At 41.7% G+C, this 27,051-nt stretch overlaps 2 protein-coding genes across 2 annotated transcripts; both read right to left on the reverse strand.

Moving 5' to 3' along the window:
- Positions 1 to 401: 401 nt before the first annotated feature.
- Positions 402 to 6,638, reverse strand: cnga2b (cyclic nucleotide gated channel subunit alpha 2b). The gene is made up of 7 exons (XM_030437022.1): positions 6,422 to 6,638; positions 5,111 to 5,219; positions 4,883 to 4,993; positions 3,547 to 3,720; positions 2,751 to 2,858; positions 2,510 to 2,616; positions 402 to 2,370 (listed from the first exon to the last, which is right to left on the reverse strand). Exons 2-7 carry the CDS (start codon positions 5,209 to 5,211, stop codon positions 884 to 886), a joined length of 2,088 nt encoding a protein of 695 aa, XP_030292882.1. The 5' UTR covers positions 5,212 to 5,219; positions 6,422 to 6,638; the 3' UTR covers positions 402 to 883.
- Positions 6,639 to 8,817: 2,179 nt separating this feature from the next.
- LOC115593499 (plastin-3-like) lies at positions 8,818 to 25,181 on the reverse strand. The gene is made up of 16 exons (XM_030437023.1): positions 25,027 to 25,181; positions 18,736 to 18,840; positions 18,194 to 18,345; positions 15,366 to 15,495; positions 15,017 to 15,149; positions 14,516 to 14,597; positions 14,268 to 14,433; positions 14,009 to 14,151; positions 13,234 to 13,329; positions 12,948 to 13,143; positions 11,998 to 12,076; positions 11,756 to 11,870; positions 11,543 to 11,676; positions 10,410 to 10,533; positions 10,074 to 10,198; positions 8,818 to 9,980 (listed from the first exon to the last, which is right to left on the reverse strand). Exons 2-16 carry the CDS (start codon positions 18,794 to 18,796, stop codon positions 9,845 to 9,847), a joined length of 1,872 nt encoding a protein of 623 aa, XP_030292883.1. The 5' UTR covers positions 18,797 to 18,840; positions 25,027 to 25,181; the 3' UTR covers positions 8,818 to 9,844.
- Positions 25,182 to 27,051: the final 1,870 nt, after the last annotated feature.

The following is a 27,051-nucleotide window of genomic DNA, read 5'->3' on the forward strand; positions in this document are numbered from 1 at the left end:
GAGGCTGAATAACTGGAAAATCCCCGGTCGCTCGCCTCAGAGAGTGAGTCTGCAGGATAGAAAATGGGAGAGTAACTAAATGCAGACAGAGACACAGAAAGTGGCTCACTCGTTTTAATGTAAGACTGGAAAAGTACATTTTAAAGCTGATAAAAATCACACTCAATTGAAGCCAATTTGTGGCACAGATGTGAAAATAGACTGCGAATTGTATGAGTCACTTCACACACAGCGTTTTTTTTTACTGCAGGAACTCTGCTCAGATGTCCCACAGAAGCCAACGCAGGCAAGAAAATGTCGCAGTCAGCATCATAGTATGTGTGGTTCAGATCTAACCTGCGTTAGGACACTGGAAAATAACTGTGTTTGTGTGTGTGAACACAGCAAGTCACCTCCTCGCGTCTCTCCTGGGACTGTTTCCTCAGAGGGAGCGGCAGGAGACAATGTGTACAGGCCCGGAGCGTAATATATGTCGAGAGAACTGAATCCCTCTGCTGACGCAACTGAACTGGAGATGTTTACGAAAACTATAACCAGCAATTTTTAATGCTCTGAGGTCTAAAATGTGACTTCTAAACTTCATTTCTCAGGTTTTTAATGTACAGCGATGTGTTCTCCATGCCTCCATTCAGCTCGATCTTGGAAGTGACTTCAACACAATCAGTTAAACGCACATTCAACTCCCTTTTTTTTTTTGCGTAGACAAGAACTCAGAGTCTGCGTGGACGAAGCAGTGTCTTCCTCTTTCGTTTCATGTTTTATTGACATGCATCTTTTTACACTCAGCTGAATGATAAAAGCGTTCTCACAATGGTAGTTTTTCTATACTGTTAATGAGCCTGAATCAAAGTATCTCAGGAAATTTGTATCTCCTGAGTGACACTTAATGTTTTGATGTCGGGCTCTTTTTGTCCTCTATTTGTACATGGTTTTGTTGCTGAGACCCGTCTGCACCGACAACAGGCCCAGGGTCTGTTTCATTCGCTGTCTCTGCATCTGCGTCATCTGTTCGGTCTGCTCCACAGTCTGTCTGATTGAGCTGCCGCTCCAGCAGAGTGATGCGCTGCTTCAGCCGTTGCTGAGTGTGCGTGTACTCGCTGAGCAGACGGGAAAAGCGAGTCTGAAGACTGTCCAGGGAGGACTCCAGCCTCTCCACCTTCTCCTCCGTGTCCTCTTTCTGTAGCCCGCCGCTCTCTGCGTTCTCGTCCAGCAGACCCTCCTTCATCAGGATCTCCCGGCCCCTCTCCTCCAGAACGGTCTTAGCATCTGGGTACTCGGTCACTGCTTCCATCAAGTCGTCCTTAGAGAGGCAGAAGAGATCAGAGTAGCCCAGGCTGCGAATGTTGGCTGTTCGCCGATTCCCCATTTTGCTTCCTTTTATGTTCAGGATGCTGATTTCCCCGAAACAGCCGCCAGAGGTGAGCAGAGCGTACTGTGTGACCCCGTCGTCTCCCACCACTGCCAGCTTCCCCTCTTTGATGATATACATCTCCTTTCCTATGTCCCCCTTTCTGCAGATGTAGTCCCCCGGACTGAAGACCTGTGGGCGCAGCTTGAGCACCAGCTCCACCAGCAGTCCTGCCTCACAGTCTTGAAAAATGCGTACTTTCTTAAGAGTCTCCAGGTGCACATTAATAGCTATCTCGGCACGCAGTTTGTTCGGCAAGTTCTTCAGCACCTCCTGCTCGTCGACTGCCTTCTTGTTGGTCCACAAGTAGTCGAACCATTTAATGACACGCGTCTCCAGTTCCTTGCTGACTTTGCGGAAGTGCATGTAGTGTTTGATGGCGTCGATCCGAGCTTGGAACTCAGCGCGCGTGGCGTTCATGTTGGCGATCATAGAGCCGACGTTTCCCACGATCGTGGCAAAGATCAGCACCCCAACAAGAAAGTCAAAGACCACAAAGAGGTACTCTTCGTCGCGCACGGGTGCAGGCATCTCTCCAATGGTGGTGAGCGTAAGAGTGGACCAGTACAGGCAGTAGACGTAACTCCGAGTCAGGGAGGAAAACTCAGGCTTGGAGATGTTCGGGAACACCCAAGTGTCTGAGCCCAACCCTAAAGACTTGGATATAGCGTAGTAGATGCAGGCGTTCCAGTGAATGATGACCAGGATGTAAAGCACCAAGTTGCCGATGCGAAAGATGTTGGGGTAGTTGGTGCGTGTCTCAGTGCGGTCGAAGAATTCAAACATGCGTGGGAAGCGGAGCAGGCGGTTAAACCTGAGCTGCGGTGTGTGGATGCCGGTGGAGATGTACGCCAGGTCAGTGGGCAGGATGGAGAGCACGTCCAGCTTGAACTGTAACGTTCGCACGTAGCTGTCTCTGAGCTTGGCGTGGTCCTTCACCAGCAGGCCTTGTTCCAGAAACCCTGAGACAGGAAACACGGAGCGCATATTCAGTTAAACGGTGAGACTGAAGCTCATGCAAAGTAAGTGAGGGTGACTTTTAAGGCTTAGCACTTCTGTCATGTGAACAGAGGCCAGAGGCTGTATTTTAAAATAGGCTACCTGTGCGAAGTCGGACCAAAGTGTCCATTAGGTACACAAAGTCGGAGAGGTAGTCCAGCACCAGCCAGCAGATGTAATTGCCCACCTGTAACCTGTCAAAGCACGCCCTGTTGATAAAAAGAGTAAGCGAGATTTATTGCTCCGGCTGAAGAGGACAGCACACAGTACACCATTCACTGCATCCATCACCTCTCTCTGGAGGCTGCGGGGCTCCGACAGATAACAACTGCTGTGTGATTACCTGGCTACAACAAGGAACCAGTTGTAGAGCACCGCCATGGCGATGACGAATAACCAGCGGTAGTAGGCGTTATCGGACGGGGACACCACAAACAAATCCCACTTTTTCCTGAAAGCACGGAGAGAATGAAAAATGACACGCGCGGACACAACTGTCGACTTGTGTTTCTGCAAAGACAGACGGCAAGGTAAGGCAGCCGCAGGATATGAAGCGATCCGTGTTGATTCTACGGGGTCATTTGTAAAGCTTGTGCTGTTTCTGTACCTTATTTTTCTTTGCAATCACAAACACACTCATATAAACTGCAGCTTCAAGGGTGCAGTATGTAAGAACTGACCACCTGTCTGAAGTCGTCCAAACAAATAGGGCGCAGCTTATTACCCGAGTAAGTAGGTAAGTCTTTAAACTGGACCATGTTCACTGGGCAAGTCTGGGCGGACCTGAGTCTCTTAATGGGCCACTAGCTGCATGGCTAACTGAGCTAACTAGCTAATGTCAGGTGGTAGTGACAGATAAAGATAGCTACAGCGAAAAGTATAGTGAGGTAGCAGTTAGCGGGGACTCTGCTTGGCTGTCCCCTGCATGTTTGGAGCGACCTTTGACCGGTGGCCATATCTCACTTCTTGACCTTCAAAACTGCCAGAGTCGAATCAACACCCCGAAGTGCTGTGCTCTTTTCCCACGACCCTTAAAATGTCTGTGCGGGTAGGATTCCTGCAGAACAGGACTACATCACTCCCAGTGTAACGTACTGTAAATCAAAGCGCAGAGTAATGTTTCAGACACGCGGACAAACCTGAAGTTCCCTTTAGCATCGTTGCCATTGGCGTCTTGCGTGGTGCTGTTGCGGCTGGGGGCCATCCTCAGCTCAGGGCCCCGAAAGCGCTCCATGAAGGAGTCCGGCCGCTCCTCCTCCTCCAACAGACTCCTGTGCGCCCATTCCCTCAGTCTCACCACCAGGCTCACCAGTCTGACACACACACACACACACAAGAAACACACAGTCACTTTACGAGTGAAACACGATGTGTGAATCAGAGCTGTTTCTTTGGAAGACGCTCATCAGATTGAGCACAGATGAAAACAAAGCCGTGACACAATCAAGAAGCCGCGTAATAACTCTTACTAAAAACATCAAATGGACGGTTATTTGTGTACAGAAACATCACAGAGCGGACCGGCAGCCTCGCCAAACACCATTTCCTCCAGCTGCCTGCGTGTCTCACAAAACCAGACGGCGGGACAAGTGTAAGGGCGAGAATCGCCTCCAACATCTGTGCAACATCCTTTGATTGATCAAAAACAATCCGTTTATGGGAACTGTTGAGAAACCAAAGGGATCGAGGAATTCCAATTAAATCATGTTAAAAAAAGGTACAACATATCCTCAAAGATGAGAATTTTTTTTTACTTTTGGCATCCAGTGTATGTTTCTTGGCTCACTGATCTTCATGTAAAACTTAAAATCTTTCTATAAGTTTCGTACTGATCTTGCTTTTCATTAAATGGTATTCATTTTGTCCTCAAGTACCTGGGCGAGTAACAGCTTTGAGTAAATCAAGAGGAAGTTTTACGACAGAAAACGATGGAAAACCATCTCTCTGTTTTTTAAAGGTACAGTATGCAACATTTTCCGCATCAAATTGTCTAGAAAGAAAACTTGAACCTTGTTTGAATTTTTTTGTTGAGATGTTTTTTTACAACAATGTTCAAACCAAGAGAAATCCATAATTTCTTTCAAGGTTACGCTGTGTTTCATTTGGCCGTCTGTCGCTATGACTTCTGGGTAAACACCCGGATGATATGTAAGAGAGTGAGGCGGGACATTGGTGAACGAGACTGAACCTGAGTCACGTCAGATACAGTTTCAATAGCAGTGCGTGGTTATTTGTTACTGAAGACATCAACTCCCATGATCCCTTGCTAGTTCACGTCATTATCAAACTACGTCTTTTCTCCAGTTTTGATTGAGAAACTGTTGGATACATACTGTGCATTTAAGCGTTTCAACTGATGAATATAACCGACAAGACTTGAACAAAACACTCGTCGTGACTCTTCGTCAGAGGCCGACTCTGATCAGCTGATGAAAGCTTTGTGAAGGAGCCTGGCGTGGGCTGTCAAAGCTTTACCTTGAGATCGCTCCGTTCCTTTGAAAAGAATTTCTGGAGTTGCCGCCATGAGGGTCGAGAGCGGCGACTCTGTTTAGCTCTGAGGATGTGTCATCGCAGACTGATGGCACCCTGCGAGAGAAAAAAAACACACACATGGTCCTACGTGCTTCTCTCAGACAAAACCTCTGACACAAACACATCCTGACACAAACACATCCTGACACAGATCGTAACTGTTGCTGTCACCTGCTAAGAATACTCTCGGCTCTCTCGATCTCCTCCTCCAAGGTGGTCTTCACCGACAGATTGTGTGGCGACCGGTCTCTCTCCGCCGCCTGGCCCGTCATCTTCAGATCTGCAGGTGTGGGCAAACACTTGGAGTTACAGCCTCCTTCGATCTATTCTACATGACTGGGAGTGATGGACATGTTTTCACTTCTCCTGCAGGGACACAGTGGCAGCGGAGGAAAGTGTTTATAGTTTACAGGGAGTGTTTATGGTGCGTATGACAGATTATAGTCAGGGGACAGGGGGAGGGAGGACGACTGGGACTGTCTGCCACAGTCCCTCACCTGGCCCGCCACGCAGCAGCCGGTTGCTGCGGTGACTGAAGCACACGCTGCATTGTTGGAAACGCAGTCTTGACGTGATGGAAGTTCACCTGAAACCCGTTTTTTTGCATCCCCCCCTGCCCCCCGTCCCCTGGAACAGGAGGTCAGTGACCTGCTCCCACCCGCTGCAGCGCAGACGGATGACGAGGTGTTTAGGCGACTGTTGCCGCTGTGTGACTAATTGGTGGATCATTAACGAAAACACACACACACATTCGGCCTGAAGCTCACAGAGCCAATCAGCTGGTCCCCCTCAGGGAGCCACATCGCTTAGGAAACCAGGGTGCTGACTAAAAGCCAAGTGGGTTCACCGAACCAGCTGAACTTCTTCTTCTTCTTCTTCTCATTTTTTTCTTCTCTATGCTTTGTTTTTTTTTTTAAGAGCCCCATTAATTGTTTTGCAGAGTTTCCAAGAAAAAACATTGTAAATTTGTTGCAATTATATAATTACTTCCAACTAACTGCTAATGTTATCTCAGTACAGTATTTGTCAGCAGCAAGCAATTGAACACATATGGAGATTAAATTAGTTGACTTAATAATTAATGAGAAATTGATAGATATGTTTCCTATTTTCCCTATAATTACTGCCAAATTACATAATAATTTCTCGGTAATGATTACAGATATGTAAATAAATCTTACTTAAAAAAATCCACTTAACAGTTTCCCTAAAATTGCATATAAATATTATGTATTATATACATATTGTTTTTATTTTATGCATTGTTAGGCTGAGCTTTTAGTGTTTAAACGAACAGCAAAGCTCTACAAAAGGCCAACATTTTGATATATATTAACATCTCTCCTGAGTCCTGTCATTAAATTGTTTTATTAACAAATTAGACATGTGGATTTTAAGCATTGTGATTAACTAAACTAGCCAGACAAAAGGAGAAGAAAATAATGGAAATATAAATCAGTTCACACACATCTTGAGTCTTACCTTTAGTTTCCTTCAGTAACTCCAATAAAATCCTCACGGTGACTTCACACAGACACACCCAGAGCAGCTCCTTCCCGGCCAGTCCATCCTCAGAGCCTGCCGTGGATGTTACGAATGGAAAAAATCAAACGGCATCCAAACAAGTGCTGTACTTGCAACATTTTCTGCATGTGAGCCTCCTCCTGAAGTGTGTTCCCCACTTCTCCTCTGGAGCAGGTAACACGTGGTTGCACCTGGTGCACATGCAAGAAGAGGCTGGCAGGATGGGAGGTGCAGGGCGATGGAAACCTTCGAACGGTGAAGAGGCCAGATGTCAGCTTGAGACCGAGGAGTCTTCTGGGGAAAAACTCTCGGCGGCGCCTTTCCACTGCGCGTCTCTTACACTGGAGAAACAGCAGTGAGAAAACAGAGCTTTCACCTCATTGGCTGTGTTTGATATTCAGCTTTCATTGATAGCTGTGTAAATATATTATATCACACATACTGATAATCTATTCTTTTAATAATCTGTATTTATATAACACCTTTCTTACCAAGGTTACAAGTTGCTTGTGCAGCAAAATAAAATTAAAAACACTTCAGATGAGACAAAAGGCGATTAAATCAACGCAATGCAAATACACTACGCCAAAACCAGTAGAATAAGATCAATAAAATTTGTGAAACCAAAATATGTCATGTCATATTTTAGGATAATTATCGGACATGTTCTTAAAAACAATTGTTTTCATACCGGTTAGGCGTACTGGCCTTTCATAGTGCAATAATATTAGAAAATTTACTCTTAAGTTTTTAATTAAAATATTGGTTTATAGTGGTGACAAGTGACAAAGTACATTCTCTCAACTTCTGCACTAAAGTATGATTAAGGTGAAAAAAAGGCAAATGTGTGCTGCTTTATACTTTTGAATCCCTTAAATTTGAGACTGAAATGTGCTACTTTTTACTCCACTACATTTGTCTGACAGATGCACTGCAGCTACTGGGTACTTCATGTATATTTTAGCTAATAGTCAGCAGACACACTCCCTGATGCAAATGGAGCATGAAAGTCCAGATGATGAAGGCCACAGGAGACGGCTTCCTCATCACCCAGCTCCCTGACAGTCTCAGCTTTAATCAGATTCTTGGGAAATGGGAAGGATTTGAGACTCACTGACGAAGCCTTTGGGGATTGGAGCCAGTGAGCAGTGAAGTACAATCTGCCACGGCTATCCCCCTGTTGTGCCGCCAGACAGCTGATGGACTGTAAAAAGCAACGTTAACGAGAGAGAGGAGAGTTGACAAATCAAATGAGTCGACAGAAATCTCCTATCACGTTGGAAACATAGGCATTAAAACTGAAATTCTCCTCAGGGTAGACCCAACATGATCTCATGTATTATTTCTTTAGAACCGTTATAATGCTTAAAGTCCACTTAATAGGCTCAGTCTCAGTGCACCAGGGGAGAAACACAAACAAACAATATATAAATATCACATTTGTTACAAGGTTCTGTTCCTGTGTTTTATGATGACAAAAAAGAGGGAAGAACATAAAAGCACAACGGCAGCAGAGCAAACACAAATCGAGATAACAGAAAGGAGAAGCAGGGAGCAGTAAAACAAAAGTGAGGTTGGATCATAAAAGTGTTGTTACGGGAGTTCATGCAGGCTGTTATGCACTCCACACGTTAGCTTAGCTTAGCATAAAGACTGGGAACAAGGGGCACCTGGTATGTAGAACACCTGTTTCTGCACTAGGTTTTCGTATATAATGATTACATGTGTTAATGAGTTAGTTTGTAGTTGCTGGTTGGTGGATAATGTTTTGCTTGGACAGAGTCAAATGAGCTGTTTTTCATTCCCAACTTTTTTTTTGCTAAGCTACGCTAACTAGCTGCTGTGTGTGGCTTCATATATATAAGTGACGGACATTAGAATGTCGAACTGTTCCTTTAAATGCAGACTTGTGTTGCAACTAACATTTATGTTTTTGCTATCATTAATTCTGCAAATTTATTGCCACGATATACTTCAAATTGCGTCTTTTGTCCAACCAACAGTCAAAATCCCCTCGGCTCTTCGTTTACTGACATACATAACAAAGAACAGCTGCAGATCGTTACATTTAAGGCGCTGGGACCAGCAAATGTTTGACATCTGCCGGAAAAATCACTGGGATTTTCAAATTAAAATAAGTGTTTTAACTTTCATCATTAACTATATTCCAACAGAGATCACTGTTAGAGTCTTTGGTCTGCTCATGCAGAGAAGACATTTTCTGTTATCACTATCAGGAAAGGATCCTGCTGTTTGCTGCCATGTCTGACACAAGAACAGCTAAAACGACGCTCCACACTTTGACTCCAGTTGAGGATGCATAATCCTTAAACTATAAACACGAAACACATGAGCAGTTTTCAAATTCTTATTTTATTGTTACATGTAAAGCACTTAAGAGTAGACAACAGACCAAATATAATTTAGCCCTTGTCATAGAATATTGTGAAACTACCTGGAATGAAGTAACTGTTTATATTTGGTACTGTTGGATACAATAGAAAAAAAAAAAAAAGGGAAATCCTCAAAGCGCGAGTACAAATCGCCTTTGAGACAAGAGGAAGGCACAGCAGAAGCCAGGAGAGTCCAGTCAGCCTGCTCCTTATCCAACGTAACAGACAAACAAAACCCCCCAAAAAACAAAAGCCCAATACAACAAAGATTAGACACCCCAGAACAGCATTTACCTCACGTAATAATCCCATGAGACAAACATATGACGAATACAAGAATACAGACGGCACATCAGGCTGGTCATTACTATAATCTGACCGTATGGCTTCTGTATACAGATATGTAGAAGTTTATGGTGCCAGTTATGAAGACATGCTCTAAGCGAGAGGGAATGTTTGGGTGTTTTTTCCGACATGTGCTCCACCTAAACGTCCCTCCAGTTTTTCCTTTTTTTTCTCTTTTTTTTTTTTTTGCCTTGTCAAGCATTTAATCATAAGTATGGTATTCAGGAATGTGTGTTGCTTGGTCAAGGATATAATTTACTTATCAGTCTGAGTAAAAAATATGTAAACAACCTTGCAGCTGGAAATATGCATACGAGCTTTAGAAAAAAACAAAAGAACAGCATTCTTATACACTTATCAAGACTTCTGCATGTTGAAAGTAACAAGTTGTGCTCTGTAACAAGAGATCCATCTCTTAAAAACTTTTTAGCATTGTGGACTTTCTTTAAATAAGTGGACAGCACATGATTCTTCAGTTAACACCTCGTATGAGGCAGGGTAACGTTCACGCCGAATTTCTGATTTTGACTTCATACCGTCATGTTATCTTCATTCAAAGAAAAGAAAGAAAAATAAACACTTCATTCCTTCAGTTGGGGGAGCTTTTTTTCAAAATGCAAGTGTCCCAATAAGTGCCAGTGTCTTAGTTGGCTTTCTTCATCCCCCGACCCATCAAGCAGGCGAAGACTGTCATCACCATTTTGGGCTTGACCTCCACGAGGTCTTCTGGGAGAGCGTAGACACGGGCTCCAATCTTCCTCGCCATAGAGACGGCGTATCTGGGAAAGACGGAGAGGTTGACTCGTATAACAATTGTTGACATAGGGATAAGGCACTGCTGCCTTTTTTCTTTTTGTCATAGAAAATCTTACTTGGCATTTTCCAGCTTGTCGTCGTCAGAGAGGCTGCTGGTTTTTACCAACTCGTAGTTGATGCTGCCGGGCTGGATGGCGTCTATCAGCTCCAAAACTGCCAAACTGCTGCTGATCTCCTTGTCCTGATCACCACACGAAACACAGATGTCATGACTCATGGGAAAATTAAGCGCCTTTTGGTTTGTATGACACAATATGACATTGCCTGCCTTTGAGCCTGGATTATTTAATAACCAACCTTTCTTAAGGTTCCATAGTAACATATCTAAATTAGTACACATACAGTTATTTACACAGAAATGTAATCAACTGGAGAACAAAGAAGAGGCTTACCTTAAAGCTTGAAATCTTGGATGATTTTCCAGCTTCTGCCAAAGTCTGGTTCACCCAATTTACAATGATGTCATCATTTGCTTTCTGCCCGTCGCCCAGGTCCTCCAGTACATTCAATGTATATCTGAAAGAGTGGACAGGCTGCGAGTTAATAATGAATAGGAAATACTAAGTGTAGTGATTACTACATCATTACATTAGAACTCAGTACTCAGGGGTCGGACCACACCTATCTTCATACCCTAGGTAAAAACATTACCTGTTGGCGAGACTGTGACATTACAACCTTAAGTCCTAACAGCTCGTTTAAAAGGCAACGTTTCTGTGAGCCAACTGTGAGCATTTGTCAGAGAATCTCACTTTTTACTTCTTCTGTTTCGCTGGGATTTTTTTTTGGTCACCCAATCCTTATTGCTTACTACGACACAAAGCATATGAAGTATGGACAACTACTAAATCTGTCAACACACATCTTCTGTGACAGGAAGGCAACAGAGTTTACGGAAGTGTGGTCTCAATTTGGAGGAACACACACACGCACACACACACACAGACATTAACAACACCACAAGCATGAAATAGAGGTTACCAACTACCTTGAACTGTTTACAGTAAATATACACAATGATGCTGATAATGAAGACAGTGGTGATTGTAGTGTTTCTAAATACCACACAGAGACAGACTGACTGAAAAACAACATGTTCTTCAGATGCAGCTGATTCATTTAGCATTGTGGTCAAGTACCAAAATAATAAGCATTTTCATTTTTTATTTTGGTTTTCCTCAGAAAACCCCAGTAATTTCCTGAAAGTAATCCACTATGATGTCTCATGGCTCCAGAAAAACACTTTTGAATGCCCTGATTTATGATTTTTTATAGTTCTTTATATATTTTGATGCATAACCTTACTTGTTTTTATTACTTTAAGTATTTTATGACATTTTATAAAAAGGTGACAATGCCACAGAGATGAAACAGAGAATCCAAGTATGTAAAAGCACCACACATTCCAAAACTGTCAAGGCTTAGCATGCAAGGACAAGTGAGTTTTTTTCTTGTGGACCAAAAGGGGATGCGGTTTTTACAGTTTAGATATGTATTTCTACTTTTCGGAATTTCAGTGTTTCACCTTCTCATCAGCTGCCACACCAGAGCCAGAGTCAGGGTAGGGTTGCCATCGTTCAGGTCCTGCCCGCCGATGCCAACGAGGGAGAACTTTGCCTTATTTTTGCCCAGTTCCACAGCATGGTTACAGTTCTCCAACTGGGGGCACAAAGTAACAGTTGCAAAAGGAGCCAAACATTTTTTGTTCTGGGAACAATTGTAAAGGAATCTGATTTACCTTTTTCATGTTGGTTCCCAGCTTGGGGTAAGGTGGTTTGTTGACCTTGTTCCAGTCAACAGGCACTTTAATTTTCTCATAGAGTTGAAGGATGACCATGGCGTCCTGTAGGTCTCTAAAGAACAAGGTTGTTTTTGACAGTCATTGAATTTATTAGGATAAAAAGAGAAGATTCCACCTGAACTCTTCAGATGCCTGACCAACAGGAGTGAGATTAAGTATGTTTTGTTTATGATACGCACCCATACAGATGATTGACATGTGGGTTGACTCCCAGAGAGTTCATCCAGTTTCGGAATGTCCTCTCTTCTCGTGTCTCACCTAAACAGCAAAGGATCGTGGGATTTAGGTGACTTTTAGGTGACATAGCAGACTTCTATACTGGAAATCTCAGTAAGAGTCAATCGGTTCTACACATGCAGCTTGTTTGTCTCGTCAGAACTGAATAGAACTTGTTTGATTTTGACAGTTCTGATGTCACTCTGTTAACTTCACAAGGAAAAACATCTGGTAACCATCACAGAAATACATGTTCTCAATGTGTCCAGTAGGTGTTAGTAATCATTTGCTGTCACAGTCTAATAAAAACAATGTGTTTCTATGTTAAAATAACCTGAAGGCGAGTTGATTAGCTAACAAAAACAGCTGTTTTTTTCAGAACTGTTTCTTCTCGGGCTGCAGTGTTAAAGCCCTGAAAAAGGACTTTATCAGTCAGTTTCTTACTAGTAATGATGGGATGAGCCACAAAACGAAGGAGTAGACAGTCAGATGACAGATTATCTGAGTTTTGATTGCTTAGCTCTTACCAAATAATTCCCATAGTTCTGAACTTTGATTTATCTTGTCATAAATCTTTAAAATTGTAGAGGCATTTGTAATATTTGACCCTAAATGTTTAGGGATATTTAGACTAGGACCAGTGGGATGGTTGACTGACTATAAACAGATGACTATTCAGTCTACATTTGAAAAAAAGAACTGGTAAGCAACAGAGAAATCTTTTTTTACAAATATCACTCTGATTGTTATTTGTTTATTTAGATCTTTGTTGTTCACAGCCAATTCACCAGTGGACCTCCATGATGGTGCACATGAATACTAGGAAAACTGGAAAAAAAACTACTACAAAGATTTAATACTTGAAGTGAATGACCCAATCATAAATCTGACATCTTAAATTCTATGTGCCCACCTTCCAGAAGTCCCCAGTCAATGTCTTCATTCTCAGGTTTGGTCAGCGCAGGATATTTGTTGAACATATTGGCCACGAAGGCGAGGTTGAGTTTGGGGTTTCCACTGACGACGTCAGCCGAGGTGACAAACTGTCGACAGCCGAGCCTGTCGGCCTGCTGCAGCATGGCCTCTGCCCTCTTCATGTCGTCTCCCTCCTGTACAACACAAGGACCATAGCCTCCCATCAGACACACTGTGCAGCTGTTACCATGTGGCGGAGACGCTCTGACTGTCAGAGTACTTACCCCGAAGCCTTTCATGTCAATGTCTATGCGTGGCTGATCTTCCTCTGTGCCTTTTGGAGAGATTTGATTCAGGAGATGGAAATAGGCCCTTGAGTCCTGGAAAATAATACAAACAAACAAGAACAATTAAAATCCTTTTTTTTTGGCCTTTTATGGCTTTATTGATAGGTCAGCTGAAGATATGACAGAAAACAGGTGGAGAGAGGGGGAATGACACGCAGCAAAGGGACCCGGGCCAGGAGTCGAACCCAGGTCTGCTGCAGAGCCTCGGCACATGGGACGCGCGCTCTACCAACTGAGCTAAACGGCGTCCGGCAATTAAAATACTTTTAATGGACAAACAAGAAAATACACAGTGGAACATAACTTTCATTAAGAGGTTGTTTATACCTGGCACTGACATGCGTCTCGAGTGACCACATGTGATCAGAGCTCACTTCCCCACACTTAATGCAAAAATAAACACGTATATTGCTCAGACAACCGGACACACTGTTTTTACACAAAGAAAGAACTTCATGTATGACATTTGCAGAATTTATGGGAAATCCCAAATAAATAAGAATTTCTCATAGACAGCATTTCAAAGTTCATCAAGTTTCTTCTAACTCAAGAAATCCCGAAAATTGTGTGGCACAGTATGCTGATAGATACCTGCGTTTGTGTATATATTGACTGGAGTGCATGGGAATAAACAACTTAAAAAAGTGTTTTCCCTACCTGCATTTAGTTTTTAAATACATAAACTGGATTCAGAGTTAGTGAGTAGGCCCACCTTGATGTCAGTGCTGAAGTTGTTGATCTTCTGCCAACCAGCGTTTTCCAGGTGAAAGTTTGCCCAGCGCAACAGCAGTTCTTCTGGAGACAGCTTCATCAGGTCCTCCAGGGTTTCCCCATCTCTCAGCAATGCTGCCAGTGCTGTTGAGAGGTGTTAATGATTAGTGATGCTACTTAACAACAGACCAGGAAACCCTAGTGATAAAACACCGCCTGGAAATTCACGTCATGTAATGGTCATTAACTATGCATTTTACCTTCATTTCTGCTGAGCTCAATGTCAGCGAACAGACCAATCTTGATGATCTGCCACAGCAGGCCCAGCACCAGGTGAGGCTTCCCTTCTTTCAGGTCTGATGCACCAATGTTCACCACGTGGCAGCCAATAGCAGAAGCCGAGTTCAGGGCCAGGTTCAAGTTTTCCTGTATAGTACAAAGCGCATGCTGTTAGAAAAGATGCATAAAGAGGAAGAGAAACTTCCCATTTTTGGTAAATTTAACTGACCTGTATTGTAAATGCTGTGAGCTTCTTCTTGTTTATGGTCCTCTCGTCGATCGTGTCTGGCACTGACAGGTTGATCATTTTGCTGTGCAAATGTAAAAAAACAAAAACATTTGATGTGGTGTACACATCATAAAAAACAACAGCCAGCCTAATATTCATTGTTGGCAAAAGAGTAGTGCAAGTCAAGTGAATCCAGTTGGAGACCATTGTTGTCACTGCACAAATCTCTCTCTCCACTTCTTTCTTGTCTATACTGAATACAATCTCTGTCCAACCACAAGATCGCTGGAAGGGTATTTGAACATGAATTAAAAAAAAGGGCAAGTATGTAACAAACAGTAACATAGACCTGGAACAACATGCAACCATTTGGTGTTTTTTCTTTTAGCTAGAACGTGATCACAGCATTAAGTGCAGGTATTTGACATTTGTTTCAGGGGGGTTGCTGGGAGAAGGAGGGGGAAACTGAGTGGCTGGCTCAAAGGAAAAGGAAACACTCACCAGAGGACTATACCATCACTGACAGACGAGAAGAGAGAGCCTGTGCTGTGATCCATGGGCAGGACATGTTGGCAGTCAGGATCTCTTTCCAGAGCAGTGTTGATCCAGTTCACAAAAGCAAATCGCTCCTCCTCTGTAATAATGAGCATATACAGGCATCAGTTAAAGTTAAAACACAAACATTCTAAAGTAACAGAATGGCTAATAAGGATCCATTTCAGTGGGTCACATTGTCCACTTCAGGTTTCTTTAATGATAAGTGGAGCATATGTAGCTAAAGCGCAGAGCGTCAACGGTTTACGTCAACCATCAACAGGGACTGGAGAGAGTAAGGAGACGAGTGTCTTACCAGAGAACGAGTGTTGTGTGCCTTCGCTCGACAGCTCGGATGTCCCGCCAATAGCAAGGATGCCCTCTTTTCTGTTGATGACTTTGCGGAAAGTTTTTGCTACTTCACTGCCCCTCAGTTCGTTGAGGATCTAAAACAAGACCAAAAATGCAGAGAGTGAAATCGCCACTGTCTCTCCAAAATCCCACAGTAAAGTTTAAGGCTAAAATGTATCTATCTTTGGTGTCATTCCAACGTATTATTATATGTTTATTACTGATGTCATGGCATTGTATCAAACGATATGATATTGAAAGGTGTTTCAATCTTTCTGTCCTTCTTATTTGCATACATAAGGGGCATACCTTTAAGTGTATAAATGCAGTCCAGCACAACACTACTATTAACTATGACCATAATGTAAGATCATAAAATTTAAATAATACCTTCATGACAATGTCAACAAAAGCTGAACAATGTAGGCATCATAAAAGTTTATGGCAGAATAGTTCTATTGGATTGCTTTAGACTGTCCACTAAGTGCCCAATGAGTGTGTATAACTGCAAATATCTAAAGAAACCAAAACCAGATCAAACACATTCATTCATTCTTCTTATTTTTTTAAGAAAATGACTGATACTTAAAAATGTTAAACCAAAAATGAAAATTTTGTCATTATGTGTTCACCCGCAGGTCAGTGGAAAGGCGGGTCAAGTTTCATAGTCCACAAAAACATTTGTGGAGCTTCAGGGCAAAACAGCATTCTCCTAAAGTAGATGGAGACTTGCTTAAAAATTGAAAAACAAACAAAAAAACAAATCCTAATAAGGCTCCATATAGCTCATCCGGTAATATCCAATTCTCATGAGCCGCCAAGATCCATTTGAAAATGTTTATTATTTACACCCTTTTTAAATTCAAAGTCTTCATTGTAGCTGCTAAGCTACAAGTGTTAGCTAGCTGCCGCCTGAAGAGGGTACATGAGCTGGACCGCCTGTTGAGGGTGTATATAATGTCTTTTCAAATCAATTTGGGCTTACAGAGACATGAATTACACTAGACGAGCTATGGAGCCTTTTTTATGTTTCCATTTAAAAACAAATATCTTGCAATGCTGTTTTGTATCCCAGAAAAGTTTTGTGGACTACGAAAACCTCACCCGACTTTCCATCAGCATGAGGGTTAACAAACAATGAATGAATTATCATTTTATTGTGAATATAGCCAATCACATCCTTCCTCAATGGTGGAAAAACTCTTTAGTTGCATTCATATGTCTGTGCCAAAGCCTCAATCATCTTCTCTTCTTTTAATGTTATTTGCCTCCCTTGTTCTGCTGTTGAGCTCCTTTCCACCATTACAGGCAAGGTCACTCTGCAAGCCCAAAAGGACTGCTTGAAAACATAACCACTCCCAGCTAAAGGGCTGACAACATATAGTGAACATCTCTCCGAGCAGATGAGTTTTTGATCAGCGCAAATGTGCCGGAGAACAGTGTTAATATTTAATATTATAGGTGCTGGAAGAAATCAAGTTTATGTGTTTACAAAAGTAACTAATGTTATGTTAAGTTCAAAGTAGTGATTTAAAGGCAGACTGTACTTTCACTACACATCTAAGTATTACAGTGTTGAGTGCCAGTATGTCATTATGGTTATCAGCAGTAACACTAAACCACCAGGGCTAGAGCTGTTATCATCCCCCACACTAATACCACCCTCAGGCTTATCCACACATCCTATCATTAAATAATTATCTCCAAACATTAAATCAGGGACCATAGAGATCTGTAGTGTGGGTTCATGCTGTATATAGCTTATCAGTAACGCACAGCATGTGAGCGGCTTCACACAAAGCTGCTTTGACAATACGTATTCTACAGTAATATGTGCGATATTTCCTGAACCTGAAGTTATCAGTGCTTCATCAGTGACCTCAGCCCTACAGGCGTTCAGTGTGACCACAATGAGCTATTCAGCCTGGCACTGCGAGACTTGTTTAAAAAGCACAGCAAAACTGACCACAAACAATGCGCAAGAGTCACATGATGCCTGCTTGCATTTTTTGACCACTCAAGGTAAAAGAGGTAACCACAACAAGGCAATCATGACCTTGCACAGAAGATATGATTTCTACTTATTCTCCAAAGTTAGCAAAAAGCTGTTGTTTTTTTAGCTCAACACTCACATCTGTAGGTAATAAGGAGGATATTTACATTAACTCAACATTCATTTAATCTGGGTTGTCATCATCCATGAGAAGAGATTTTGTAAAGGGTGTTTTATCAAAGCATAGCAGTGGAGAAAACACCAAACTAATACAAAGTTGCAATGCTGTTTATCTTCTAACAGGGGAGGCTCAGATGTCCTCAGTACATGAACACAGTGTTGTATCAGTCACATCTAATGGTTGTCGTTAAATAAACATTAACATCCATGCAGCCAAAAACTGATATTTGAACTATCATAGTAAAGACAACACACTAAATACACAGATACAGTATATTTTTGTTTAAGCCCTGAACTCCTGTACAAGGAGCTGCTGCTGTGAGCGACTCCTCTCCCTAAACGACTGCTCCCTCATCACGGCTGAAACAAAATACTGGAACTCACACCACTTTGCTGACCTTACTTCCACATTCCTTCAGTATGTATGCATGTGTGGTTCGTAGAGGCGTTTCAACTACTCTGTCGTGCATGTAGCTGCTCAAAGTTGCTTTGCATAGTGGCCCCATCCGGGAGGGTGAGGTGCGTTAAGGCAGTAGAGAAAACAAAGACCGATTGAGTAGTACGAAAGGTTCTGATTCAAGCTCGACAGTACCAGCTGGTCTGAGTTCTGCTTAACGTACCATCAAAAACTCATCAAAGCTGATGTTGTTGTCCTTGTTGCGGTCGAGTTGTTGGAGGATCTGTCGCACCTTGTATCCAGGTTGGGGATAGCCAGCGTCATCAAGGAGCGTTTTTAATTCACAATCGGAGATAAATCCATTGCTGTCTATATCTACAGAAACACAAAAACAATCATTAGACACCAGGACATAATGATACAACCAGAGCTTCTACTACTGTAACAGTTACAGTGATATTAAACAGAAAACATGAATTCTAAACAAACTGTAGGCAGCACATATTTTGCTAACATAATTATGTTCTAATTAAAGGGTAACACATTTAAGTTTGTTAATAGGTCTTGGTGAGTACAACTACATATGTAAAATAAATGAGTATAAAGCCTTTAGAAGCTGCTGGTAATCTGATAAACTACCTCCATCAGTGGAGGCCATTTATCAGATCACATGCAGCTTCCTCTGGAACCATGAAAAGGCTTCATATTACATATACTTTACGCCTTTAATAGAAGAGTGGCAATGATAAACTGGCTTTAACTCACCAATTCTCCCAAAGATCTCCCTCATCTCTTCCATCTCCTCTTTTGTTATCTTTCCAGACATTTTTCTGTGATTGACCTGACGTGGTCAGTCAGAGAAAGGTGAGACTGTGGAGAAGAAAAGGACACATTAAAAAGGTCTTGAGCGGGACCCAATATTCATCCTCCTTTTATAAACCTCTTTTCAGCCGCTGAATCATATCCAGACTGCAGCAGCCTTCTGCATTTTCAACCCTATCATCTCACTCCTCGCTGTTCTGCTTCTTAGATCACCAACTGGTCTCAAGTCTTTGGCTTCCTTGCCAACGGAGGAGTGACCTTTCCCCAACGGCAGAACAAAACTCTTACAGTAGTACCTCATATAACCAGCTCCTCGGTGAGCCCCCCTGATCCCAACCCTTGCTGATCATATCTTTTGTTCTCTGCAGTTTCTGTCGTAAGCCCTTTTCCTTTTCTAAGCATGTCTCTCCCCCATAATCAAAGTAATTTCCTGTTAGTTCCATTGTATAGCAACAAGCCCATGTTGAAAAAAAAAAAACAGGGAAGCTGAGACTACTCCAGTCTATGGCAGCAACAAACTATAGTTTTCATTAGCAAAGAAAAGCAGCAAATGTTTACATTTAAGAAGCTGGAACCAACAAATGTCTGACAATTTTCCATGGAGAACAAAAAACAAACATGTATCGATTAACAAAGTAGATACTAATCAATCATTGCAGCTCAACTCCAGTCTTTGGGGGATCTCATTTTATACAGCCCTTTCTGACAAACCTGTAAACAAGAGTAAGAGCATGCCATTTAAATCTTCTACAAAATTACCATTTTACTATAATCTTTGCCTTTTTTGCCCTTTATTCCGGCCTTTACATAAAGTAGAATCATTTTATTCTAGCTTTTATGTTTATTGTAAAACTTGCATGCAAACTGAGCTTGCTGTTATAAAAAGTGACGGAGACTGCATCCAATTTGATGTTCCACCCTGATATTTTTAACGTTTGTGAGCCTTCTGTAAGGGCTGCCTTGATGCCGTTATATTTCAAAGTTTGAGCAGAGAAAAGGACCATCACCCAGCAGAGAAATCCATTTAAATGTGTAAGGACCAAACTCACAAAACAAGACTACAGCCAGTACGACTTTATTTTTCCGAGGTTATTTTGCTAAACAAAAAACACTGTGTTCCTAAACTCCTGGGAGGCAAAACCACCATCTGAAAATCAACGAAAATAAGGAATTCCTCAGAGTACCTCCTTCCCATTCTGTAGTGGCGGAGGAATGCATGAGGCTTGGGCTTCACTTACAGAGACACAGAGAGGTGAACAGGGTGTAGTACCGCCTTGCTCGCCAAGACTAAACCGGTATGGTGGCATTCCTATCCAACACAAGTGTTCAGAAAACAAAGATGAGGCTTACACTGTGGTTAACAGAAAGATCCTAATTTTTCCAGACAGCGGAGTGTTCCCGTTTCCTGATTTAAAGCACAGACTGTTGATTTTTTACTGTCTATTAGTCAGAAATCCTGGGCAAGGCCATTTCTGGTTTCCACAGTACTGCACATGTAAAACCATATTAGTGAATAATAGTTGACTGTTCACTTGGTCAAATGGATAATAATTTAAAAAGTACTTTATTCCTGAATTGGTGAATTTCTGTAACCAACATGTCTTTCAGTGGTCCCAGCAGCCTCACAGACACACATTCAGTCAGACAAACAATGAACAAAAGTCAAGTAACCACACATCCTCTTTCATGAATGAAACTATTAATAGTGTTCATGAAAGATGATTCAACAGTAGCCATGTGGTCAACGAGATGTGACTCAGTTCCTGTAATGCTGCTCTTACAAACAAAACAAGGTGATGAAATGATAACAGTTTGACAAACAAAATCAAAGATTATTTTGTTGTCAAATGAGTCATTAAAGGTCAATACAATAGAAAACTGGCCCTAGGGCGATGATAATGTGGTTATATTTGTCCCTTAAATCAGAACCAACAGTTTGCAGAGACGCTTTTAAATGCCACTTCATGAATCACAGAGAACAGGGTGTTTTTCTTCTACAAAGTAACACTAAATCAGGGAAAGCACAAACTCCTGACTTAACGATTAGGAAAAATGACGATGCCAGTGTTGCTATATTTAACTTCTCTCCAGAAGGATGTGAAATGTGGCTGCTGAAGTCAGCCTCGCTCCAATAAAGGGCTGACAAACATTACGTCCTTTGCCAGCCCCTGTCACACCCTCTCGACAGAGGGAGAGTGGAAACAGAAGAGGGGTTAAGTACATGGGCGAGGGCACAGATGGCAGCGGACAAATGTGAGACGTATCACTGGTGGTACAGAAGAATAGAGGGTTTGTGATCACGGTCACAAACCACGGCAATAAATCCTGTGTAACGCTAGAAAATGAGTTCGGAGTGTCAGGCTCCAGAGACAGTTGCTGTCTTTGACAGCTGGGCTGTGTGCGTCTAGTGAAGAGAAAATTCCTGCAGTCTTCAGCAAGCTGCTAAATGGAGCAGCTCATGTTTGACTAAAAGCATATCAATACATATCAGAATGACACTGCCATACCCATTAGGGATTGACCGATATGTGTATTTTCCAGGCTGATCCCAAAACCCAATGATGGAATGTAAAAAAGTGTTGTTCAAGTACTGTACTTCTGTACAATTCTGAGGTACATGTACTTCAATTTTCTGTTACTTTTTACTTCCACTCCACTACATTTTGGAGTCAAATGTTGAACTTTTACTCCACTACATTTATTTAATCATTTGAGTGACTTTGCAGATGTTATGCTGCATCAGAGCCAAAGTAGCACATTTTTTATTTACCTATTTAATTGTCCATTGATAATAAATAAATAAAAATTGGCAATGAAATACTGATACTAATAATAATCAGCCAGGTTGATAATCAGTTGGCCCATAGTATACTTTAGAAAACACTGCCGATACTAATCCGATACTAATCATTAGTTATCGATGAGACCAATAATATTTCAAATCAATACACATTTGCAGTTAAATTAACAATTTACATTACTCAAGTACTGTAACTGTACTGTACAATTATGAGGTTCTTGTACTTTCCATGAGTATTTATATTTTCTGCTATTTCCACTCCATTACATTTTGAAGGCAAATAATGCACTTTTTAACTAATCTACATTTATTTTGACAACTTCTAGTTGCTTGCAGATTGTTAGGCTATTCCTTGTGACAGTTGTAATTTTGCACTTTGGAGGGATTTAAAATGACCACCTAAAAAGCTCCACAGGGATGCAGTAACACAAATTAAAAACAAGTCATCCAGGTCACACGATATCAAGCTGTAGCAAAAAAAAAAAAGTACATATGGACTTGTTTGTCATCTTTAAGACAATATTTCACCACTGATTCAAGACATCCTCTCAGTTCTCCTGCTGTTGTTTTAAAACTAGATATCACCCACACACTAGCATTTCTTTCCTAGCACCAACTTTAATTGTTGAACCAAAAGAGCACATTGACGCTGTTTACAATTGCCTTTGAAGGATCTTTGAGTCAATTTAAAACCGAGGGCTGTTCCCAGATGGCCGAGTTAAATGTGTAGAACCGACACACCCCGTCCTGCCAGTGTTTCATCCACAAAGTTACATGGGAAATGTGAGGCACACAAATAGATTGGGCACCCTTCCCAAGTGTGGTTAAGTTCATAAGCACACACCCAACACAGTCTGCAGGAACACGGACATTTTTTACTCAGTCACAATCGGCTGCAGATGTGAGGCGAACTGACTCATGAACAGTCTGTAACACCAGCCCTTTATTTCCTCTTCATGCTGTGTGGATAAGATAAGCACGGCAACATTGACAGGTAAGGAGGAGGTGACGACAACAAACTCTGTACGTGGAGTTTACACAACTCTGACATCATGTCCAGCTGCATGCAGAATAGCCTGGGCTGTATTTAGGGTTATTATAGAAGCTCAGAAAGCTTGGCGTATATGGTGAATCATCCTGAAAAAATGTCAAATTAAATGTTCCCTTGACACAACCTTAACTGTGTGCAGTAGATTTTTACAAGTTGCTTAGTCTAGTTTACAGCAAAAGAAAGCATATAGTTGTAAAAGATGCAGTAGTTAAAAACTGGCTGTGCTAGCGAAGACGTTAACACAGGAATCCCCAACCATCACTTAAGAATGTCATACAACAGGTTACTGAGGTCCTAGCCTATATGTAAGCAGCCACACCTACAAGGAATGGTCATTACTTAACAAAACACACTGAAAAGCATTAATTAGCACATAATCAGTTAACATGAGGCACCACCCTTTCCTCACGCAAGCATGACTTATACATGATCTACTCCCTCTTTGCTCAAGTGCCATTTTGATGTATATGACCACCGACCTCCCAAACAAGGGACACAAAGGTGTGGAGTATTTCTTTGTGGGGGTTAATAAATCATTACACTATTATGTTTAAAGTAAAATGAAATAGGGCAGTCAATGACAGCCACTGTGCTCTTTGCTCAAACTGGAACCCTTTCAATTAAAAAATATACAAATCAGGATAGTTGCCTTGGTGGAGAGAGCTTTCTTATTTGAATTAGCTCAAGAAACAGATAAAGCTAAAAGTGTAAAGAAAACAATTCAAACTAAATCAAGTGAAAAGTAACTTGATCACTTTTACAGCGATGGATGGCAAGTGAAGGAAAAGTGAAGGAACCTGTTTGAAATCCTGACAATGCATAAAGTGGGGAAACCTGTTCATTCAGCACAAAATATAAGCACACTCCCTTACCTCCCTCTACTTGACTATCTGGTGTGTTCTTACAGAGACACCATAAAGATATGTAATGTCTGTATTTAAAACACCTACAGTAGGTGATCTCACATGGTTGAGCAGCATGTACAAGGGAAACGAGCATTTAACTTAAGCTGTTGTGAAGCATAGTTATCATACCACACATGCAAGTTCATGGGCAATTGGACCAAACCAATCAGGTTAATGACAGGCACAGTTGGAATGAATTACAGCCCTTTCCTGTCCCATAAAGGAAGTGCAAACAGCCCTTCATCCACTGCTGAACCTTTGAACAATCCTTCTGTATTCTGTCTTCTGAGCCCTGGTGTCAATAATGGATTTAATACTCTTGTCTTTAACAATTAAACATCTTTGCCCAAACATCTCCATCAAGAAATACTGAATTGGCAGCAGTGATGCCAGGAATAGGAACACTGTATTCACAACATGCTTCTTGTTCCAACTCATAATATTTCTCAAGGTTCACATGCGGGTCTCTCTGATACTATCAGACAGGCTTGCTGTTCCACGCTGTCTAATTCACGATTGGGATCCCAGCTGTACATGTGCTGCAGCCCCAGATGGCTCAACAGGAAAAATCTGGTAAATCACTCAGAGCAATGAAAAACAAGTTTACATAGACCTCTGTTTTACATGAGCTCAAAACAATGAGTAACTAACCGGACTGTCTCATCACCCACCTTCCACTGTGTACTGTGACACTTACATAAAGACCATATGAGAACAATGTTCTTTTTTTTTCTCTATTTTTTTTTGGGAGGAACAAGTAAACCAACTCGTGTACCACCATCTCATATCACGTCAAAGAAATGTGACACAGAGAGGGAGGAGGTTGATATTCAGGTCATATTTTTTAGAATTGTGCTGGCATCCCATACACAGTCCACTTTATCGATCCTTGTAAAGACTGGCTGTGTGCGTGTGTTTATGTACGGGTCATTTAAGCGCCTGTACCGGGAAGATTTTAAAAAAAGTAGTGCAGGCTCCACCTATGCAGCTTCCCGGTGAACGGCGGTGCACCGAGGGAGCTAACCTGGCTGTGCCTCTCGCATTTGTTATATTCACAAATATGAAATGATGGAAAAACACGAGCCTTGTGCACAATAATAATTAAGTGACTGAAATAAGCGCATATGCCAAGTTATAAGGTTTACACCAGGAGTCACTTCTTCTAAAAGTTACCTCGTCACAAATTAAAGTAGGCAGAGACTGCTGGTCATTTTTCGGACGCCGAGGGGATGAATAGGCTACTGTGAAGGTGTAAGCTAAAGCTAGCTGGCTAACGACAGACATGCAAGTTTTATGGGCAGGAAACTATCCCTATTTACTCCCGCAAAAAACCCAGCCCTCTGAGCGGCGGATAGCGGCTCTCACAGAAGGTTAAAGATTATGACGAGGATGATGTTTTTTAGTAAAGACGCTAACTGAGACGCACTCTAGCTGTAAGTAGTTGTTGGCGTAGAAGTTGCCAGGAAATTGGTACTCACTGTCGTTGCGCCTGAAATTCCAGACAGCGTCCAGTCCGCAGCCGTCCTGCCTCCTCCACGTACAGACAAAAGTAGACGGCAGTTGGAATGTTGGCCACGCCCTGTCGGTGACGTCAGCGCCAGACGTTGAGATCCGGTCTGTGGAGGATCGTCTGAGCCTCAAAAATCATTAAGAATACAGAAAAGGATTAATGTGTCTAATCCCCGTTCTCTCATCTGAGATGTAAAAAAACACCTCATGTTCTATGTGTTTTATGTTTGTGTTTCTGCAGTTACGTTATGGAACAAATGATCGCTCTGTTTATAGCCGACTTTCTGCAACTCCAAGTAAAGAGCAATAAAAATATAGCCTTTATACAGTATAGGTGATAGAAGTAATTAAAACTGATACTTTGAGGGGGAAAATAAAGAGCTAGAAGTAGACAAAATAAAAATAATATGAAGATAATGTGAATAGAAGCCATACAGAGGCAGTTAACCTCCACATTTACAGCAAAGTCTCAACTAAAGTGACATTAGTCAGCAAAGAATAGTATGCAAGAGTCTTAAGCAATATTGATGTAGTATATATGAGGTGGCACGTGTCTCTTTCTTCAGTTTTAAATTAATTTCATTACTCTCTAATGAACATTTGACGGTGTTATATCAATTTATGTAGGCTATTAAGGATAACTCACTTTTTTTTTTTATTAATCACTTGAATGTAATTGGAGCACCTCCAGCTTTAAATGAACACCATGATGAGACAAAGGTAAAGATGTGGTCTCCCTCAAAAAAGGCTAGAAGCTTGCCCTGATACCAACAGTCAGGATGTGAACATTCGAAATCAATTTGCAGTCAAAATGAGTTGGGTAGTGGCTCAAGGATAGTGTGCTCATAAGTTATTGATATCCAGTGTAGTATACAGGTTGGGTCAAGAGAAAGAAATATAATGTATGCTGTCAGCAAGGTCTACAGTAATAGTTTAGGTGGATGAATGGGCATGTGATTGTGGGTTTAGTTGCCCAAAATCACTAACTTCATGAAAATAACTAGATGGAGAATATATGAGAAGTTTATTTATTTATTTATTTTTTCATTACTCGTGGTGAAAACATAGCAAAGTAGTCCATTTCCACTTTTAAAATAACCGTGATGAGGATCATTTGATCAGTGTGGTAAATAGCACATGACTGTGCTGTGGTGGAGTGAAGGGGGCAAAACAGACTGGCTGCAATGTAGCAAAGCAGTCTGTGATACAAAGAACAACAGTGGGGTTCATAAGTTAGAAGCCAAATGTAATAACTGTAAAAAAAACAAAAACATGATTAATTAAACATACTCAAAGGCTGTTCCAGGAATGGAGCTCATAAGGGAAATGTTGGAGTCAGCCTGTCAAAACTTAGAGCAGGGGTGCCAAAACTTTTCCCTTGGCAGTGGCGGTTCTAGGGGGGGGGCCAACAGGGGCCAGTGCCCCCGTAACTCTGAGTCTGGACCCCCCTGTGGCCCCCCTGACAGGGAGTCTGCATTAATAATACAATGACAGATTTCTTGCAATAATTTTGTTCTGAAGGGAAAGGCAGAAATAAAGTGTCTCAGCAGTTTACTACCCAATCAATTTTGCTGAAATTGTAAACACTGCTTTGCCTGAATGAGGGATTTATCCTTTTTTCCAGGTTGTATGTGCCCCCTAACAAAAAAGCCAGCCCCAACCTGGCCCCCCTATTAAAACTGGTCTAGAACCGCCACTGTCCCTTGGAGGAGCAAAACTGAAACTTAATGTTGGGCCGTGGGCCAAAACAATCACATATTGTACTATATTGTATTGTTATGATGCAAAATGGCACACGGATCCAAAATGTCCTTAATTAACTGATGTCCTGCCACAATGCTCATATAGATAAATAATGATAAGGGATCTTACATTTTAAAAGAAACATTTTTATGTCACAAAAAATTAAAAAGCATAAAGACATAAATTCAATTTTTTTGCTGGAAATATCTGTTGAGCCAAATTCAACCTCATGATGGTATGATAGGCTTAAA

This window comes from Sparus aurata, chromosome 13 (assembly GCF_900880675.1).
Source record: "Sparus aurata chromosome 13, fSpaAur1.1, whole genome shotgun sequence".
Classification (NCBI taxonomy): Eukaryota; Metazoa; Chordata; class Actinopteri; order Spariformes; family Sparidae; genus Sparus; species Sparus aurata.